Source organism: Rhyacophila brunnea, unplaced genomic scaffold (assembly GCF_057557595.1).
Source record: "Rhyacophila brunnea isolate RB1 unplaced genomic scaffold, BYU_Rbru_1.0 scaffold_21, whole genome shotgun sequence".
In the NCBI taxonomy this organism is placed as follows: Eukaryota; Metazoa; Arthropoda; class Insecta; order Trichoptera; family Rhyacophilidae; genus Rhyacophila; species Rhyacophila brunnea.
Genome location: NW_028232871.1, coordinates 4,451,356 through 4,474,922, shown reverse-complemented (window position 1 = coordinate 4,474,922; position 23,567 = coordinate 4,451,356). Strand labels below are relative to the sequence as shown.

The 23,567-nt window shown below is 32.9% G+C and overlaps 1 protein-coding gene across 1 annotated transcript in view; it reads right to left on the bottom strand.

Annotated features, from left to right (window-relative positions):
* Positions 1–23,567, bottom strand: part of LOC147070621 (uncharacterized) — a 122,186-nt gene that overhangs the window by 14,121 nt on the left and 84,498 nt on the right. Inside the window, exon 3 of the mRNA XM_085949048.1 lies at positions 5,900–6,095. Within this exon, the coding sequence (XP_085805174.1) occupies positions 5,900–6,095 (196 nt within the window). The remainder of the gene's footprint in view (positions 1–5,899; positions 6,096–23,567) is intronic.

Below are 23,567 nucleotides of genomic sequence, written 5' to 3'. Positions count from 1 at the left end.
TGCGAAAGTATGTACCAATTAGTAATGCACATGACCGTTTGCTTGTAGAAACCTTCATTTAGCAGTAGGTTGATTCAGGCTGAGAAAGATGTAGATACATTAAATTTATAAATTAATAGTAATAAATTCCAATAAATCTACTCACGTCACACTGGATCAGTCTCGTTCATAGATTGTCAACAAAAGCGGGAAAGACTATCTAAACTTAATTTAAGGGTAAAAGAAAACTTAGGCGGATGCGCCTCGCAGACTGAGCTATAGGGGTGTTTAAATATGCTTGGTCAACAGCATTGGAAAGCAACGGTGTTAAATCGTTCAAAAAATATAGATCCAAAAATATTTTATTCGCGATTCTAGAATCTGGGTCCAAACATCAGTGACGAAATGTGTATTTTTTTTTTTTTTGAAGCTATACTTCTTTAGGCGCGTTTGGAAAATCAGATCGGAGTGTATTTTTGGCGCGTGACATGTAACACATAATTTATTTTTTCACACGGAAAAAATCGCACTCGGTTGGATTCGAACCACGATTGTTCGGTTATCAGCCGAACGCACTGCCTTTACGCCACAGTATGATAATGCAATCGTGACGATTATACAGTATAATATTATAGTTTAATCCGTTGCTTAGGCAGCGAATTTATTACTATATGCACGAAGAATTATTCCGTTGCCTAGGAAACTAATTTATTATTGTCGGCAATTTGCAATTCCTTACGTAAACAAACTATTAAATGTAATAGTGGCAGTTGTTACTTTAAAATAAAAATAACGATAAATAATTATATGATTTAGTAATATAAGTTAAAGTGTATAGAAATAAACCAAAGGCGTTCCAATAAGCGGTCCTTTTTCTTGAGTGTGTAATTTAACAAGATAATTAAGAGCTAGTCGAAGAATCTAGTTTATCACAAGTTTTGTTTTTGTTTTGTTACGCCAAAGAAGTACAACTTCTAACGCGCGTACATAAGTACACATACCGATTTTTTTTATATACGGAAGTATCGTTTAGTTTGGTTTTTAGTATTAACTACCGATGTATTCTATGCGGTGTAGTTAAAAGTTTAAGACGATGAAATAAAAAAACATCGCTAATAGTTTTCCGAGCGAAGATTTTCTTTTACGCAGTTTGATCTTGAAATAATACAATACAATAGGCCATTAAACATTATATTATTTTAACGACTATTGTATAATGTGGCCATAATGCAAAACTGTCCGGTACAATAAATAATATAAATGATTACAAAAAGCGGCAAGTCCACAATTCAATATTTTCGGGAAACAACGTTTTTATGTTTCAAGCTTCAATTATTTGTTTTAACGTGAGATTATTTTTTCCGTTGTATTCTATGTCGAAATTAGAACCAAATGGCAATTTGTTTCAGCCGATAAACTCTTAAATGTAATAAATATAGTCAAAATAAATTTGGAAATAGCGCTACTTGTACCTCATTTTTTAATTTATTCCGCATAAGGCACATATTTCACACACATAGGCACATAAATATTTTTTTTCGTAGGGTTATATCGCATTTTGGAATATATAAATCAATACATATTGTGTAAAATTATACAAAGAATACGTGCGTATTTTTTTCTCGATTTTTAGATTTAGAATTATACGTATCAAATATCTAATTAACTATTTCTTTTTATTCATCGAATAATTCACAAAATTTAAGAAAGTAATATTCTAATTATTGAACATGCATAATTTTGAAAACACTTCTGAGAGATATATTATAACCAATAGATTTTTTTTTTAAATAAGACACCCGCAAGAATTGAACCTGCATCTCTCGGGTATCGCGCCCACGCACATTTACCACTATGCTAAAGGAGCCATACTTAATTGCGACAAATTTTAATTAATGGCTTTTAATACAAATTGAGCTATTATTGGCGATTGGCTTTTCTATTTTAAATCGCTAATATACTAAATAACTAACCGACGTCACGGATCACTCCAAGATTTTTTTGTTGTAACTTACTTGAACTTACTATTTTTTATTCAACGAATAATTCACAAGATTCTCGCATTTTTCCAATATTTTTTCTCATGCGTTACAGGGCACCTTACGAAGGCTCAGAGCAACCGTATACTGAGCTTCGAAAACAGATACTGGGTGTGCGGTGGTATGACTTTAGGAGCAACGAGGAGATAAGACAAAGCACAAAGCAGCCTCTCATCACGCTGAAAGTGAAGAGGTGACGTTGGACCTGGCTCGGCCACGTGCTACGGATACCAGAAGAGAACCTCAAACTGGCTTGCCTGTTCTTCAAGCCGACCGGATTCCGGCGTCCTGGAAGGCCGCTAAATACAATCTACAGAGTGTATACGGCGGAGCTACGGGATGCTGGTTTGACCTGGAACGAAGCAAGAAGACTGGCGAGCGACAGGGATTCTTGGAAGCGCCGCGTGGTTTCCATATGCCCCAATTAAGGGACGGATATGGCCAAAGAAGAAGAAGAGAAGTTACAGAACAATTCAAGACAAATATAATAATATATATTAGATAATTTTCCGCTGCATGATTAAATTTGGCAATTCAATATTTACAGTAGATATATTATGTAGTATATAATATTAGTAAGTTCTTCATAGTATAACCTTTGTACTATTATGAGCTTAGTTACAAATTCTAGCGACGGATTATTTATGTTATTGTATATGGAGACGAACCAAACGGTACAAAAGTAGCAAGTATCACATAGAAATGATTATTCATCGAAATCCCTATTATATTATACCAAAGCATTCATTAAATAATATTGAATGTATGGTTACACTATTTCTAAGTATATACTAATTATTAATACCTACTGTAATAACACTAATAACAATAACACTAAGCTTTATGCTTAGCTGTATTTCCATTTAGCTGTTTGCGGTTGGAATCGTTTCCATACCGCATCGGGCTATCAATTAAGTGCTTAGAATAGACTCCGAATTGCGTGACATGTCACTTTTACAAAGGAATTTCTAACAAGTCATACAAACGCGTGTACACTGCCAAGATTGGATGTCATACTTCAAAGTCAAGACCTTTTCGATGAAAGACTTTAAGCCGTGATTTATGTGACCACTTCTATGGACATTGTATCAAAACATTGTGTTTAAATGACATATAAACTGTCGTAAAGTGGATCTGTAATACTTTTATGGCCATAAAAATACTGTTAAAATTTGAAATGTGTTCGCTCCGTTATATTCAATAACTGAACATCAGGATTCGGGTAGTGCACGTGAAAGAGATCAGAGGTCGGGTTTATGTCTAATAAATTCTTAAAAATCCCATACCATCCCTTGTAAATTTTTATAAAATATTATTAGATATGTCATGAATCAATAAGAAAATTTATGACTGACCGAATTCCCGAATTTTATGTTATATTGTAAAACAGCGCTGTCCAACTTCTTTTAGGGTGCGTGCCATTTTTTACAACGTTTTTCTTAGCTCGTATTCTTATTTGTCCGGTGGTTGTTTGTCCGGTACAAATCTTGCAATAGATTTTTAACTAACTTTCCGGCTAGCTAAAGATTTGAAACTTTTAGAATATATCAGAACACGATGCCAATGCATTTTTTTAATACTTTTAGCCAATTTTAAGTAGAATTGATTTCATTTTCAGGTAATTCTGTTTTGTATGAAAAGTTATTTCGGAAGTAATCCGTAAAAAGTAAAACTATTATTGGTTGCTAAGTGGATCCTAGCAACTAAATTATCAATATATACGTGCGTTGCTATGGAAATCAATATGACATTTCAGTATTATAGTAGGAACTTAGTCTTTTAGTAGGAACGCTCTGACCACTTTCGATCGATCGGGCCGACAAATGATGACGTTTGGCAAAATTTTTCCCGACGAATAAAACTAATTAGTCATATTTATTTATTTGAAACGCAATATTTTAATTCTCATGAACAAATTAATATTTTTTTCAAGCTGGAAAAATTAAGCAGTATATTTCTTTGTTTTGAAAAAGTATTTTTAGTATTTAGTATTAAGTATTATATGTTTTCATATTTTAATGTATGATGAGTAATTCTCTCCCCAATGTTTGATGAAAAATTTGCTGTACCTACAGCTCGTGGGCCGCAAAAAAAAATGGCAGTCCACCAGTTGGACAGCGCTGTTGTAAAATATTATAGCAAGGGAAGATTGATATATATAAATAAAGGATACCTTTTAGTAAACCATTTCTTTTATTCAACGAAAAATTCACAAGGCTTTAGAATGTAACATTCCATGTATTCAGCCAATGACATTATTAATTATAATAATTATGTAATTATAATATTTAATATTAATTATGTTCGATACCTTTTATATTAAGTACTGACTAGTTTGTATTGTGTAATTTAAAAAATTAGCCATATTCCCACAATGTTGTGGATGGTGTAATATAAATTGTAATTATTCACACCATAAAATCGATAGTTTATGATGTTTTTGTGTAAAATCTGTTGATTAGGGGACTCTCCCTTAATCATTGCCCGTGTGAAAATATCGCAAGTACGATAAAATCTCTATCCAGTATCCAAACCATATATAGCGCATGTTGGCAATATAGCGGAGACTTTCGTATCAGACGTCATACTGTTAAGGAGGGGACATGCTCAGCGTAGGTCGAAATGGAGCTTTTATTGTATTTTCAAAGCATGATCCTGGACATTCCTTAAACGTTGTAGATAATCTATTTATATAATTTTGACGCCATATTATCCTTTATATTTATTTTAAACATTTGATGACTGCATAAAGTATTTTTGTTACATAAAATAGTATTCTTTTGAACATCTCGCTCTAATGTTTTAGAATATAGTCATATTTCAGTACATACATGTGCAGTGGTGTGAAGATTTTTTAAATTTATTAATATTCAAACGAATTTATAAAACCATTAGTATAATTTATGTCGACATTATTATAGTGAAATAGTACGATAAAAAATTATATTGATAATCTCTTTGATCCCAAATTTGACAAGAATTAGGCATTTTATTATTCAAAAAATGGGCAAGATTAACAGATTTGAAGATAATTCTAAAGATAATAATTATAAGCTATGTCTTTGACCATTCAAGTGTGATAAACATCCTACGAATAATGATTGCTTTATAATAATTATTGACCTAAGAATAATGTAGTGTTTTTTTGAAATACGCCATTTCTTTTGGCATTTTCCAGTGGTTAAGCTACTACTGAAACTACTAAAACTGAAGTAGGGAGTAACATCATATTAACGCGCGTGTTTGCACATGTACCGTTTAAAAAAAAGATACTACTATCTCGCCGAACTAAAAGCACTCTTTACAAGACACTTGTAAAGCCAGTGCTCACCTACGCATCGGAAACCTGGACATTAACTCTGCGAAATGAACGAGCCCTGAACATTTTTGAAAAAAAAAATCTCCACGGTATATATGGACTGATCAGGGATGGCACCAATTGGATGAGAAGATATAATGCTGAGCTCTACGGGCTGTACAAAGATTGCAGCGCAGTTCAATCAATTAAGATTAGGAGACTGCGATGGTTAGGTCATGTGCACCGTATGAATGACAATGAACCGGCAAATAGAGTGATGTCCAGCAATCCAAGAGGGCGTAGAAGAAAAGGCAGGCCAAAGATTCGCTGGTTGGATGGAGCTGCCAGTGACTGCCGTATTCTGGGGGTACCGAATTGGAAAGCGGCCACACTGGATAGGGACAGGTGAAGGGAGCTGTTGGAGGAGGCCAAAACCCACCGTGAGTTTTCGCGCCCCTGATGATGATGATGATTTTAATAAGATAAAATCGTTAATTACTAATTATAGACTAATGATTATAATAATTATTATTATAAACCGTGCTATAACAAAATGTTTAATTAATTCGTATCATTATACTACCTTATGTTAGCTGCTTCATTAACGTATTTTCCCCATCCGAAGAGTGGCGGCGTGGTGACCAGGAAGGAGTATCCCCAGATGAGTAAAATTGAGCAGGAGGCCCCTCGCATGGTGAGGTGGTGGGAGACCAGGGGCCTCGATACCATCATGTACCTCTCAAACGAAAGCACTGTCAGAGTGGTAATTGAAGTGATACCTGTAAGAAACAAAGATATTGCATATCAAATTCATCTTCTCATAAAACATTTTATAAAATATAGTTTTCCAAACTTTTTTGGATCTCCTTTCGAAAATATTACACGACGTGTTTCTAGCGTAATGAATATTCAATAAAATAATATATTCAAATATAGCTCATTATCATCATGAGAGAGGTAGTACGAAAAAATATTGATATATTATGAATAAAAGTCGCCAAGTATTCTGCTGTCTTTCAATTAATTATTCTATATGTTGATTATTTAAGATTATTTTTATGAGGTGATTTCGTTGTAATTAATTATCAAAATGTCCAATAAATTGTTATAAATACTACAAAAAAATAATTTTTTTTATGTGAACTATTCGCCTGCTAAGCAACCGATTTGGGTGGAGATATAATATTAGCACTTCGTACCGAGGGGTCTCGCGCACAATATGTCCAATCTGGCCTCGCACTTTCTAACACCAGCCATGTCTGTCGATAGTATTCTAGTAGATATCAGTGACGAAAGGTGCAAGTAGGCTGTTAAGATCCGACAAAAATAGTGCACACTAATATTTGTCAGTCATACTTATTTGTTTTCTTTGAATTAAGAATACATACCACAAATTTAACAGTGCTGGTTAATGTTATAATTATTAAATTCATTAAACCCTGCTTAAACCAAACCATAACAGATAAAAAATATTCTTCTATCTATAAAATATCTAAAATTGTAGGTATAATATTTAAAGGCATAATTTTAGATATTTTATAGGTAGATGAATATTTTTTGACTATTAGGTATCTATTGTGGCTTGGTTCCATACGGTTTAACTGAATTTTAAAAACTAACCAATAATATCTGCAATTTCTAGTAGGCATTAGTTCAATTAAAACAAATACGTATGACTAACAATATTTTTTTAATGTACACTATTTATGTCAGATCTCAACAGCCTACATCCACCCTTCGCTACTGGAATTGTATAGAATAAGGTTTTATGATACATAAAAATCCTTTATTCTTGATCATGATTGATACTACAACAGTGTAATATGTATCACAACCAGTGTTGCCAACTGTCGTTGATAAAAACATGGCAGACGAGGTACGAAAACACGCTATTTGGTAGGAAAAAACCCTAGATTTCGTTATAAATAAATTTACTTATTCTACCAAGAATGAAGTCAATACCTTCCTTTCTCTTCTAGCAACGAAAAAAAGTACAAAAATCTAAAAAATGTCCATACAAACATAAAAACACATATTTAAAGATAAATATATTTTTTAATTGACAACAAATGCCTATATTGTGTCAACGGTAACCAGTGACGTCCCTAGACAAAATGCCGCCCCATAGGCAGTGCCAAAATGCCGCCCCATTTTGTATACAGTATTTTTTATCATCCTTTCATGACTCCGATATCTAATAAACTCTTGTATGGATACATTACTAACAAAATATACAGGTACCACTAATACATACAAAATTAAATTTAGATATAAAAAGCGAATAAATATACCCAAGTCATAAGATTCTAAGGTTCTATGTGGTTGATATTTTACTCACATTTGGTTGTATCGTTAAATTTAGCAATACACAGATTTATTATTTCCACACCATTTTTACTATGCTATTATTGTAGGCTTGTTAATAAAATAATTTCAGCTCTATCTATATATTATACCAAATCATTCTCCTCGATTTGCCGCCCTTCGAGTAACTGCCACCCCCAAGCGACGCTCAATCTGCCTTCCCCCACGGAACGTCACTGATGGTAACTAAAAAGTTTCATTTCATGCTAAACTAAATATCAGCTAGCATATTTTCAGCACTTTTAAAGCTGTTGGAGGCATCAAAGATGCTATTAAAAAGGCCACAAGCCAGATGTGTTTTTTTGCAAGTAAACCTATCAAAAAATGCTAGATCTGGCAATAAAATTGGCAACGCTGAATACAATGTCCTTATAAATAATCGAGTTCATTCAACTTTTAAATGACCTTTATCATGTACTTGCTTTGCCCTTTGTAACAGATTTTATAATTAATATTATTTTATGACGTTATAGAATATAATACAGCAGTTAATAATTAGATATTTCTACAATGGCAAGACATTTATCAACCACAATGTATTTTAATTTATGTAAACGCCATTTAAAAAGTTACAAATGGACTGTGATTATTATTTTATTACTATAACATAACTTTTGTATTAAGTACTTCGCTAATTTTACTTTGAAAATTATCTCATAATTATTCTCCATTTTATATAACTTCTTCGCTAAAAGTTGTTCTTATTTCAAAAACAATGTACCGTGGATTACAGTGTGGGGCCATTTTACTAAATTTACATAAATTCTAGAGACAATAATTTTCCAAAAATGTTAACAGTTTATGTATATTTTATAAAAAACAAATGGGTTACATTTTTTTTGGTACAGTTCGGTTATGAGGAATACAGCGGAAAACACATTTTGAAAATACCCGATATACTGGAGTATTTGTTAGTTTGGGTTAGTTTAGGTTAGGTTAGGTTATGTTAGGTAAGGTTAGGTTTAGTTAGGTTAACCTAACAAATAATCCAGTATATCGGCTATTTTCAAAATGTGTTTGCCGCTGTATTCCTCATAACCGAACTGTACCCATTTTTTTATTCTTTAGCCCATCTAGCTCGAACAGTTAACTTAATTTTTCCACAAGACGAAGCAATAATCTCTGGGATTTTATAAACCGGAACTGCCCTTTGTCTATTTTTTCAAGGCCTGATTAAGGGTGATTTGAATGAGCCCTTCTGTTGTTTGAAGTAACACAGATATTTTTTAAACATCAGTTGTTGAGAACACAATATAAAGTGCATCCCTCGCTCCAAAGAAAAGACATTCGGAAAGATACATTGCATCACAACAAAATTTGTGTCCAAATGGATACACTTAAAATTTAATATTATTATGGAACCTGTAAGATCACTAATAAAATAAATAATACGAGTATCATAAAAAAAATGGTTTACAACTACACATGGCCCCCACATCCCGAAGAGGGCCTAAAGGCGAGGATTTTTGGCGGCCCCCCTATCCAACACTAAAGTTATGGGCAGTATATTGTTGTATAGTAGTGTTCCATAAATTCTCAAATGATATTTCGTGGAATCCCTGGGTCCGCGAGGTAAAATTAGGTAATGGTATTATCACCGGCCTTCTGCGCGCTCTTAAGCGGAGATAGCAGGCCGTGATAACGTCAAGGCCAAAGCGGGGGTGGGAGACAGAAACGCACGGTGTATGGTGTTGAGGCTGGTATATTTTAAGTCGTTGATACAGGGTATTATCGTTGGCGGTCGGTTGGTAATTGGTGCTTTGGCGGGCTGCAAACGTGGTGTCGCGGCTGGGCTGCTGATGCTTGGCATCCGAGGCGAGAGTCAGTGCTTGCGGCGTGGCGATGCCGTCTTTTTGGCGGGAAATGCTGGCTGGGCTGTCCGGAATGCTTTTAGCTTAGGATGCTTGTTGCTCCGCGTCCGAGGCGATGCTTAATGCTGTTCGGCGTCCAATGCGATAGAAGATCGGGGCTTGCGGCTTGGCTGGAGAATCTGGAGATGCTTGATGCTTCTCGTTCGGCGTCCGATGTAAGAGAGAGCTTTTCGCGCCCATCCAGATCCAACTGACAGATTCGCGGCGTCCTGTTTGTCGTGTCGGTCGCGAACTTCCCTGTTTTACCGACGGCGCTGTTTCGAGTGGCCGTTTTTGGTAGACCGCGTCTGTGTTTTGGCGGGAGCGTAGACGAATTCGAATTTCTAGGAGACGGGCTCCGCTCGGCCGAGGGTTACGATAACCGCGAAGAGTGGAAGTAGGCTGTGGTATTTTGGGAAATATGATGGTTTGGTCCACCCTTTGAGGTGGTCTCCTGTGAGAGACCTTCATCCGGTATCAGTATGCCGTATAATATGTATTTTTCGCGATTTTTTTATTGTTTATAAATCCACTTGAATTATTGATTTGTCGGCACTCTAGGCATCATATTATGAACCACTAATCACGACCCCCTTATATGGTAAGCAGGTCATATGCGACCCTTCGATATATTGTATAAATAGCAAGTTTTATTAATCAGGAAAGACACTAGATACAAATCATTATAAAATAACACTCTACATAATTATTGTGAATTATGAATTAGGAATATTAATCATCATAATATCACATCAAATTGCATTGTATAGACATACCTATATATTATAAAATGTTAATATCCTTCAATCGAATGGGGAAGGACCGAGAAGTTCTACGTAGTATCAAAACCAGGAAACTACAGTACCTCGGCCACATTATGAGAGGACACAAATACAGCATCCCCCAACTCGTCATTCAAGGAAAGATTATATAGAATTTCCTCTCTCTATAATAATATGATGGTATAAATTTTACAACGGTCGGTCTATAACCTATACCTACTATTAAAATAATACGTCATCGTAACGGATATATATATAATACGTAGTTTATTGTGTCAGGATTTTTTTTTTAATAAATAAGGGCATATGACGTGTCAAATTTATTATTTGGAGAAAAACGCGTTCACAAAAAATACCCATACAAGTTTTTAGATAAAATGAGATTATTAGTTTCAAGAGATGTCAGATGAAGACTTTGTATAGACGCGTCCTCAAAATTCCTTGGACTGACCGGGTAACAAAATAATGTTGAAGTTCTCAATCAAATGGGGAAGGACCGAGAAGTTCTACGTAGTATCAAAACCAGGAAACTACAGTACCTCGGCCACATTATGAGAGGACAAAAATACAGCATCCCCCGACTCGTTACTCAAGGAAAGATCAATGGGAAGCGTAGCAGAAGACGGCGCCGCATTTCGTGGCTTAAGAACCTCCGTGATTGGTACGAGTGCAGCTCTACTGACGACAAAGATAAGATCACCTTGATGGTGGTCGATCTCCGCTAGGGGATGGCACAATAAGAAGAAGAATATCTTTTATTAAATAAAACAGCCCCGCAGGCGACTTTTTTTTACTAACAGAACGAATTTGTGATGTGTGTTTATTTCACTTAACTGGTCGACTCACAATGCCGGGCCGCCTAAGCCTGTGCCCCAAGGCTGTCATTTCAACTGTCATTATCAACTGTCAGCCATGCAACTACAAGATCTTATTGAGAAGTCAACCAGAAGAGAACCTCAACCTGGCCTGCCTGTTCGCCGTAAGCCTGTAACAGTAGCGCTGTAAGTCGATCAGATTCCGGCGTCCTGGAAGGCTGCTAAATACTATCTATATAGTGTATATGGCGGAGCTACGAGATGCTGGTATGACCGGGAACGAAGCAAGAAGACTGGCGAGCGACAGGGATTCTTGGAGGCACTGCGTGATGTCCATATGCTCTAACTAAGGGGTAAATATGGTCGAAGAAAATTGATTTTGATTAACAAAATGATGAGGGCTGCTAATTTTGTAAAATATGTTGTATTCAATTATTATTTTTGCTCATTTTTTTTGTTCCAATTAATAACTTTCCTATACTTACTTATTATTATAATTTGATAGTATTGTGAATAATTACAAGATAAAAAGAACTTTTTATATACAACGTTTTTAAATTTTCTGTTAAATTATTATGATCAATATGCTCAAACTTATAAGTACCTACTTGATATGAAGTAAATAAAAAACAAACAAACAAACAATTAATATAGAATACTGAAATGACATTTTGACATTTCATTTTGATTTCCATAGAAACGCACGTATATATTAATAATTTAGTTGCTAGGACCACCCCCTTAGCAACCAATAAAAGTCTTTTACTTTTTACAGATTTTTCTGAAATAACTTTCCATACAAAACATAATTAACTGAAAATGAAATTAATTCTGCTTAAAGATGGCTAAATGTATTAAAATAATGCTTTGGCATCGTGTTCTGATATATTCTAAAAGTTTCAAATTTCTGGCTAGTAAGTCGGGAAGTTAGTTAAAAATCGATTGCAAGATTTGTACTGGACAAACAACCACCGGACAAAAAGAATACGAGCTAATAAAAACGTTGTAAAATATCACACCTACAATTATTATGATATTATTACGTATAAAAGATTTAAAAATATATTCTATTGTTGCCGTCACATTTGAAATTTAATGTTCCTACATAGGAATTGAAAAACTATTATTCCATTTTTAATACCAGCAACTAAAATGTCTTCCGTGATATTTTGTAAAAATATCAAATATTTTCTGAATGCAATGGAGAAAATCCGTAGGTACATAGGAAAACTGCTGCCATTATAATATTAATATTCAAGACGTGCCGTGTCACGTGACATTCGAGTGCACGGCAAGCATTTTAAACCGCGACCACTTGACATGTTTCTCACGAGATGGCGATACTCGTGCAGTTTGTATAACGACATCTGGTTCATAGCGGTGAAACCTAATACACGAATGATAAATGGAATAAGCCAGGGTCAAAGCTTGATTATTTGATCGGGTGTAGAAGGCGCTGTCAAATGCCTGTACCTATCTATGTAAATAAATTTCATTGAAAAAACTATCTTGTTGAAACAATATTATAATATCTTTTTTATTTCGTCGCCATTTGACGGAAAACTGATCGCGTCGAAAAAAATCGCACCGTAAGCGTGAAACCATTAGTAACTGCATATCGTCGTTGAAACTAGAAAATTGTGTAACTCCAAAAACACTACTTTACAGGAGAGACAAAAAACATTATGGTTTCCTATACAAATGTATGGTTTTGGAGTGAAATCATCCATGATTTAACAATGATACAATTTTTCTGGAATTACAAAATTTGCAAGACGGATAGATATTATCAACGGCCACTAGATGGCATTCAAAGTCAATTTTCGATTAAAACGGAGTTACACAATTTTCTAGTTTCAACGACGATATTTGTATTTGGTTTGGACATATTAGGGCTTAGAGATTACATTTAGGAAAAATAATTACAAGATAAAAAAAACTTTTTATATAACAAGTTTTTAAATTTTTTGTTGAATAATAATATAAACTTGACAATTCTATGTATTAATAAATACTTTTTTTTGTACTTGATAGAAATACTGAATAAATATTATAGATGACATTTCATATTGATTTCCATAGTAACGCACGTATATATTAATAATTTAGTTGCTTGGACCCCCTTGGCAACTAATAATAGTGAGTAGCAGCGCTCAAAATGGAAAGTTTACGAACCGGAGCGCTCGACAAATTTTCTGAAGATATTTACATAGTCATCAAATCGTATGTGTATTTTGTAAAAATAAGTGTGTTAGATTTTCTATTCTATGGCCTATTTAGCTCAGACGGTCAACATTTTTTTTCCACGAGACGGAGTGATAATTTTACAAATTTCTCGAGCCGGAACGGCGCTCCGGTGCGTTCCGTTCCATTTGGAAGCCTGGAGCTGGAAGCTTTGGAAGTTGGAGCCCTGGTGAGTAGTAAATATTACTTTTAACGAAATTTTTCCGAAACATACAAAACAGAATTAACTGAAAATGAATTCAATTCTCCTTAGAGATGGCCAAAAGTATTAAAAAAATGCATTGTCGTCGTGTTCTGATATATTCTAAAAGTTTCAAATGTCTAGCTAGTCGGGAAGTTAGTTAAAAATCTTCAATCGTCCAATACAAATCTTGGACAAACAGGAAAAAATTTGTACTGGAGAAAAAATCTGTACCGGACAAACAAGAATACGAGCTAATAAAAACGTGGTAAAATAAAGATGAAAAATACGACATTATGCCATATTCTTCCATCAATTTCAATATTTTTGCTTGTAGGTGACTTCACATTTTAACCTATAAAACGAAAAGATTTCACATAAGTGCAATGGTTTAACTTTACACTCACGGTGTGAATTCATCGCTTACGAAATTATGCTAAACATATTAATATTAATACTATCGACCGAGGGTAGGTACTTGATGGAATTTGAATTTAAATTCTAATGAATTTAAGTTTTCTATAATTCCATTTGAGTCTTTTTTGCGACCCGGGTTTTGCCTTTCAGCATCTTCATGCCAGTGGCGAGGGGTGGAGGTAGGCTGTTAAGATTCTATATAAATAGTGCACACTAAATTTTGTCAATCATATTTATTTGTTTTCATTGAACTAAGAATACAATTGAACATACGTAATTTTGAAAAACACTTCTGAGAAAATATAACCAATAAAAAAAATTTTTTTTTGAAAAAAGTAAGACACCCGGCAGGAATCGAACCTGCATCTCTTGGGTTTACGCCCCGTACGTTTTGTGCACTATGCTACAAGGTGACATACTAATTACGACAAATTTTAACTATATTGGCTCTAAATACCTGCTCACCAGCGCTCTTCTAAATCAAGCTACTTATAATACTAAATTATGTATGTTCAATAATTAGAATGATACATTCTTAAAACTTGTGAATTATTTGTTGAATGAAATAAATAGTTAATTAAGAATACAATTTTCAGATGGCGTTGGTTAGTTTTTAAGTTTCAATTAAGCCCTGACTAAACCAAACGATAAAAGTTTAGGTATGCTATGGGCGATTTGATAAAAAATAGTGCACACTTCTTTGCTCATAATTATTTGTTTTCATTGAATTAAGAATACACAATATTACAGCTGATGGTGTTGAATAGCTTGATAAAATTCATTAAGCCCTGCCTAAACCAAACCATAATCGATAAAATATATTCTTTAAAATTATACATAATTTATCTAAGTAGGTATATATTATTATAAGCGTATATTTTTTGATTATTATCTACTATGGCTTGGATTAGGCATGGTTTGATTGAATTGTAGAATCTAGCAAACACAATCTACACACTGCAGTATTAGTTCAATGAAAATGAATACGTTTGACTGACAAAGTTTAGTGTGCACTATTTATGTCGGATCTTAACAGCCTATCTCCACCTTTCGCCACTACTTCATACACTACACTCACTCACTAATGGCAAATACACACTGATGCGTATTTATTAATTAAAGCAATTAATAATATAAATTATCAAATTTCAAACATCGTATTCTTCCGCTAGTAGTAAATACTATTTCCAATCGACTCTTCTATGAAATATGTAGATACTTAACAAAGAAAATGACAGACGTTAAAATTTTGGAATATTATGTGAAAACACTATTTCATAAAAAAAAAATACAGATATTATTAGCACTTTACAGTCGATATCGCCGAAGTAATATTATTACTTCGTTTATATACGAATCCTTACTCAGTTCTTATGATAATTAAAATATATAATTCGCACATTTCCATCTGAAACATCACGATTATAAATTGAACCTAGCTGCTATAATTATTGTTACATTATGCTTGTATCGGCTGTTTAACTCTTTGGTAATTACTTTAGAGCAGCGTTTCTTAATCGAATTTAGTCACAGAACATATATATTATATATATATATATATTGTATAATATGATATTTAAGCGTAGTATATAAAATAATGTATTTAAGTATCCTCCACGTAACTTTGCAATTGTACACACTACACAGTGACAAGATTTGCGTGTAATACGCATTGCGTATTAGTGTATTAGTAAACGCCAGGCGCCTGATTGGTTGATTTCGTCAAATAATTCAAAATAATTGAAAAAAATCCAAATTGCAAGGTTATGTGGAGGGTAGTATACGAGATTTTCTCGCGGAACCAAACCGGCAAGGAGTGAACGCAAACATGGACGCGGGACGCCTGAAAAGTATCTTTAAAGCTGATTTAAATTAAGTAGCTAACCAATGTTTGCTCACGTATGCGTGTTAAACATGTAAAAGATATTACGAACAACATAACGTGGCATGTTGAGCTATGAGCATCACACGGAAATATCACAAAAGAAATCAATGGATAAGAAGGCAGACAAAATAACGTGACGTGAAAGAGGCCAATAAAAAATACAACAGGACAAACATTGGATAAATGCCGTTATACAGTGGTACACAAGAGGAACTAAACGGCCGCATGGATGCCATAACACCCGCTATATCAATGAACGCGGATGTACATGGCAGCGAATAACTAGATGCCGTGAAGAGTAGAAGAGCGAAGGCCTTCATCGAGCAGGTCTTTTTTCTTAGATGAATGTTAATAAAATATTACATTGATCTACGGAAACAAATTTTGTCCAGATCCCATTAGCAAGATGTACAAATTCGTGGTGAATTTAAATGTCAATAATTTTGCGGCTTGTGCGCACAGCGCATGTAACCACCCTGCGACTACTACGTAATGTGGTGACAGTTAAAACTACAAAAGCATTTTAGCAAATAAATTGTGCAGTCGCCAGAATATAATATCGTAACTACAAGATGTTAAACTTTGAAAATGTATATTTCTTTTCAGGAAACCCTTAATTTGACCTAATGTAACCTTCCGTTGGCAAACACGGAGATGTAGACTGTATACTCATAGCTGATTATCCAACCAAAATAAATAAGCGCTTCTAGAAAATCCCTCGAAAATGGAAACCTTATGAAACAAGTGACATAATTCATTTCTATTAAATAGAAAATGTCACCCGTCTATAGAAATTGGTGCGTTAAAATTTTCAGAAATAATTTGCTATATCAGACTACCATTAAAGTAATATTTCTATAAACCTCGGTTATTTGAAATTTAGATTAACTTATTCTAAGTATTGTTTGTGACATCTATTTAAAAGCCGATCTTGTATTGAAAACGTCTTAATATCATTAATGTAAACATTATTGTTAAGCTCTCAAAATGATTTATCTAGAATCTAGATTCTAGAATAACAAAAATTATCAGAATTTCGTCAAGAATGTTATACTTGTTAAAATATAATCTCTTTAAATTTAACACCATATGCAGCTACAGTGGCGCGCCTAAGTGAGTGCCGCTTTTGAGGGTCCACATACCATATAATAGTAGAAAAATAATAATTTTAAATAGGTACCTATTACAATATGTTGAATACATACATTGCTTAAGAATGTTGGGTTATTTATTATAGAAAAAACATAATTTTGAAAAATATGAGAAAAAGTTTTTTTAGATCCTAGAAAAAAAAGCTAATAATTCGCATGAATTCATAGATAGAATAATAGCTTAAAGGTGATAATACTCACCTGAAATTGAAAGATCTGAGTTTGAGTGCCACTCGGTTTAAACAAATTAAAACGTACGTTTCTGAAGTTTAAAAAAAAATCTTTAAAAAAGAATCTTGGGTTTAAGAGAGGACGTGCGCCGCGTAGTTCAAAATGGAGCTTTTATGCTATTTTCAAAGCATTATCCTGGACATTCCATTCCTGAGATTCCTGGATACAAAAAAAATATTTTTTTAAAAACGGTACATGTTCAAACACGCACGTTAACATGATCTTACTCCCTACTTCATTTTTATCGTTTGTCAATTTATGTCCTACGGCCGTAAGTTGTAGCTTAACTACTGGGGAATGCCAATAGAAATGGCGTATTTCAAAAAAATACTACCTTATTCATAGGTCAATAATTAGTATAAAGCAAACATTATTCATAGAATTTTTATCACATTTGAACGCTCAAAGACATAGCTTATAATCAGTGTCTTTAAAATTATCTTAAAATGTGTAAATCTTGCCCATTTTTTGAATAATAAAATGCCTAGTCAAATTTGGGATCACAGAGATTATCAATATATTTTTTTTATTGTAAATATTTCACTATAATAATGTCGACATAAAAGTTCTAAAACATTAGAGCGAGAGGCTTAAAATAATACTATTTTATGTAATAAAAATACTTTATGCAGTCATCAAATGTTTAAAATAAATATAAAGGATAATAAGGCTTCAAAATTATGTAAATAGATTATCTACTACGTTTAAGGAATGTCCAGGGTTATGCTCTGAAAATACAATAAAAGCTCCATTTTGACGTACGCTGAGCATGTGGGCCATTAAATCGAGCTTTATATCATTTAGTACCTATATCAGATATAATACGTGTTTATAGCACTTTTACTTTTTTATTTTAGTAATACGTGGAGTATACATAATATAGTAAAAGTCGGCAAACTTTCTATTAAAGTTTTCGATTGACAAAATTTTACTTTCTGCGTGTATATATATTTTATGATGGTTTAATATATTATAATCTCAAGACCCATTTTACCATGTTTTTATTAGCTCGTATTCTTGTTGGTCCAGTACAATTTTTTCTTGTTTATATAAATCTAACAAACTTCCCGACTAGATAGCTATTTGAAACTTTTAGAATATATCCGAACACGATGACAATGCATTTTTTTTTAAATATTTTTAGCCATCTTTAAGCAGAATTGAATTCATTTTCAGTTAATTCTGTTTTGTATGGAAAGTTATTTCGGAAAAAAATTCGTAAAAAGTAAAACACTATTATTGGTTGCTAAGGGGGTCCTAGCAACTAAATTATTAATATATACGTGCATTACTATGGAAATCAATATGAAATGTCAAAACGACATTTCAGTATTCTACATTTATTCAGTATTTCTATCAAGTACAAAAAAGTATTTATTAATACATAATTGTCGAGTTTATATTATGATTCAACAGACAATTTAAAAACGTGGTAAGTATATAAAAAGTTCTTTTCATCTTGTAATTATTTTCATATAACTAGATTTACAAAAGAAAGGGAATGATAATGACATATACATATTTTTTTTCAAAGTCTACGGAATATTCAGGCTGAGCCCGCAAATACATTCATAATTTATTCATTTTCCCCCTTTATACGGCATGTGCGACTTTAATCAGACTCAAAACACAGTCTCATACAATATTTTGTATTGCGAAAATATTTTTTTGTATTATTCACCTCAGCTATCTAAATCAGACGAATTCATAAAAATCATTAAAATTCTCACTTATTGATCCACTGACAAACGCATGTTAATAAGTATAAATCGTTAGCGTCGCAGGTAAGATAAAACGTATATCTCTCATAAACATACTCTCAAAAGTTGTACTTAGTAATTGAATTCTTTCATCAATTCGCGGCCTTTTAGAATATGCCACATATAAGCAGCGTACTGCCCTTCTAAGGAAGAAGGCAGTTACTGACTTTCACACGCTTTCGATATAAATGACAATATAATGTGTTTTTTTTTTTCAAACTTTAGTACTGTGAATTAATAAAAAACGGTGATAATTATTATTAGTAGGATGTTAAAATACAAACATAGTTATAATAAACGAGCAATAACTGCAATGAATAGGTGCAATTACTACTAATTTACTTACTGTTGGTTATTCGTAATTAAATGCTTACAATTATTCTCCCCTTCTAAGGAAGAAGACAGTAACTGACTCTCACACACTTTCGAGATAAATGACATAATGTGGTTTTTTTCCAACTTTAGTACTGTGAATTAATAAAAAACGGTGATAATTTTTATAAGTAGGATGTTAAAATACAAATAAAGTAATAAAATAAATAAACAAGCAGTAACTGCAAGAAATAGGTGCAATTACTGGCTTTTTGCTAAGAAATTTGTATTATTTTAGAAGATGTCTATTTTTTCACTAATGATTTTAACGGTATTTTAGTGATAACACTGATTTATTTTAAAGTGAACAGAATATATAGCTTTCAAAATTACCTAACGGATGGCATCCATAACTCAATTTCACAAATTTTGCGAGTTACTGCCTTCTTCCTTGGAAGGGCAGCGCACTCCTTATTATATCAAACATACTCTAACGGGGCGTCACTGGGCAGGTATATGAACATTTGAAATAAAAATGATGATAAAAATCTTATTTCTAATCAACATAAATATCTTTGAAATCTTAACGAAAATGGAAAGTCGTTATATTTTTAAGGGAATGTTGTAAAGATTTTATGGCCCATATATTATATATTATGATTTAGATTTATATGTTTCTGCAAGTATATATAAAACCTGCGTATCATATATTTTTCAGTACTCCAGATTTTGCTAACGCTACTAAATTCCCACCGGTATAATTAAAATATATTAGGTACTTGGCAAATGTCCAGTACGTCTGTGTGATTAATTTTCGTTACCATCATTTCTTCGGGGAAGACCATTAGGGCTACACATGTCAGAGGTGATCAACGTTTTTGTTTTTTTGGTCGACTTTTTGCATAAGTAGGTACATGATCGTGAGGTTGCGAGCTTCCTTCTTAAGGGCGGACCTAACCTAACCTAACCAAAAAAAAATTTTTAAACGGTACATATTCAAACACGCACGTTAACATCATTTTATTCCCTACTTCAATAATAGTTTGTCAATTTATGGCTACGGCCGTATGTTGTAGCTTAACTACTGGGGAATGCCAAAAGAAATGGCGTATTTCAACAAAAACACTACCTCATTTTTAAGTCAATAATTGTTATAAAGCAATCATTATTCGTAGGATGTTTATCACACTTGTTTGGTCGAAGACATAGCTTATAATTAGTATCTTTAGAATGATCTTCAAATGTGTTAATCTTGCCCATTTTTTGAATAATAAAATGCTTAATTCTGGTCAAATTTGGGATCATAGAGATTATCAATATAATTTTTTATCGTAAATATTTCACTATAATAATGTCGACATAAATTATACTAATGGTTTTATAAATGCGTTTAATAATTAATAAATGTAAAAAATCTTAACACCACTGCACATGCATGTACTGAAATATGACTATATTCTAAAACATTAGAGCGAGAGGTCTAAAAGAATACTATTTTATGTAATAAAAATACTTTATGCAGTCATCAAATGTTTAAAATAAATATAAAGGATAATAAGGCTTCAAAATTATATAAATAGATTATCTACAACGTTTAAGGAATGTCCAGGATCATGCTTTGAAAATGCAATAAAAGCTCCATTTTGACCTACGCAAAGCATGTCCCCCCTTAATTCTCACAATAAATGAGCAAAGATCGCATTTGTATATGTATACTTACCTATATTATGTTATGTTTATTTAAAAACACTGAGATGCGAGTATTTAAATGAGAAAATAATGCATTCATAATCGTGGGGTTGCTGCCAAATGCTGGTAAGTCGATAATGTAGATATTTGGAGTTAATAACGGATTAAGTGTCTACATAATATAATAAATATGTATGCTAGAAAAAAAATTAAAATCATTCGATATTTATATATATATATAGAACATGCACATAAAGACACACATGAATTTGCATTATGCCTGATTTTATAGGGTATGTCCAGCGCTCGAAATGGAAAATTTTACGAACCGGAGCGCTCGATAATTTTATGAAAATATTAACGTTGTTATCTAATTTTATATGTATTTTATAAAAATAAGTCTGTTGGATTTTTTTATTATATGACATATTATCTAGCTCAGGCGGTCAAATTAATACTTCCACGAGACGGAGCGATAATTTTGGAGATTTTATGAACCGGAACGGCGCTCCGGTGCGTTCCAGTCCATTTCGAGCCCTGGGTATGTCAAACTTTCAAATTGCAATTACTCCATAACATGATTACGACACTTACCAACTTTTGGCTGTACCCCACGATATATTTTTTCATTGTTATAATCACTATTTTTGGTATATATTACAGATAACTGAGCCTTAAACATTATTTAAATAAACAAACATTACAATATGTACCTATCATTTTAGTGTTTCGATAATATTAGATATTTGGTTATATTTAAATGAGCAAACTTCGCATTTATATAGAGTTTTACCAGTAGGTATGTGTTTCGAGATGGATAATTTGCGACAGTTTTAATGAGCATATTACATTGAATTAACAATGTTTTCCGATAGTAATAGTATTTGTGTTGAATGAAGAGTCGACGTTGGACCTGGCTCGGTCACGTGTTGCGGACTCCTGAAGATAACTTCAACGTGGATTGCTTGTTCTTCAAGTCAACCAGAGTCAACCTGGAAGGCTGCTAAATACTATCCACATAGCGTTTACGGCAAAGCTATGGGATGCTGAAATGACGCAAGAAAACTGACAAGCGACAGTGATATTTGGATGCGCTGTATGGTGTCCAATGAAATGGTTAAAGAAGAAGAAGAAGAAGAAGATATGTATTTATAAAGTGTTTACAGAGTATTTAAACACAAACATTATAATGAACACACGTCCCATTGATATGGTTTTTTACTAGATGTTTAATTATTTTATTTGTTTTTAGATGACTCGAAATTAATATAAATGAGAAAACAACGTATAAAATATGGTTTGTGTTTTGGAAAATGCTTTCCTCCACTGGGTACCTACCTCAAATGACTTGATATCTTGACGAATTTCCACTTTTAATAATAAATAATCAGATACCTATATACTCAGGTAGGTACTTAAAACACTGAATTGCCTTGTGACTAGGGAATCCAATCCCGAGCCAAAATTCTGATCCCGGGATTTCGGGATTATAATTTGACAATCCCGGGATCCCGGGACTGGTCCCGGAATTGGCATTTTTTCCATTGTTAAAAAAAATATATTTACAAATAACATTGATAAAATCGGTCAAAAATAAATCTAGTATAATTTATACTATTTAAGACATTTATTGTTAATATTGTATACGTTCAATCTTGGAAATATATATGTTTAATAGAGTAAATAATATTGTCATATAAATAATAATGTGAATTCAATATGAGATTGCTGTTTCTGATAGTAAAAACTTAATGAATTGCTTAGCAAGATTTAAAATAGTAAAGCAAACCATGGTGTTCTTATGGACTTTCCGCTTCATAAATCTAATTAGTCAGCCATATATGAAACTGCCGTAAAACGTATGAGATCATGGTGGAATTACTTTGTTAATAATGCGAAGCATTTTTTTTTCCAATCTTTCTCATTTTTATTAATTTATGTGAAAAAATAAAATGAATCGGCCACTTACATATGGGTATAAATCAAACTTCATTCAAACTCAGCTTATTTATAATGTAGTTATTTGTTTGTTTTGTTTTTATTTTATTTTCCATAAAAATTGATAAAAAAATCAATCCCGAAAGTTTCGGGATTATGTTTATCAATCCCGGGATTCATAGGTATCGAAAATAGCTCGGGATCCCGGGATTGGAATCCTTACTTGTGACATTGGCGTGAAATATTACAAGACGTTAAACAATTTACTGTAAAAATACCTTTGACACAAGACAACATAATATAGAAACAACGTGAATTGGTTTATAAAGAAAATATTATAATACCCTTACCTACTCCAGAGTAGCGTAAGGTATTGTTATTTTAATTTAAAGCCGCCTGACAAAAATCAGAAACGCTATTGATATTATTTTAAGCAATCAGTAATAACTAGTTGTTATCTTCCCGTCACTATGGTAACAGTGCCATCTTTAATTTTGTTTGTCGAATATTTTATTTGAAATAATAACGACGTATTAACAACAGATGTCAGTAGATCATAAAAATAATATACCATAAATTTATCAATTCGAAAATTTTCGCCTCAAACGACAAAATACATTTAATTAATTTTA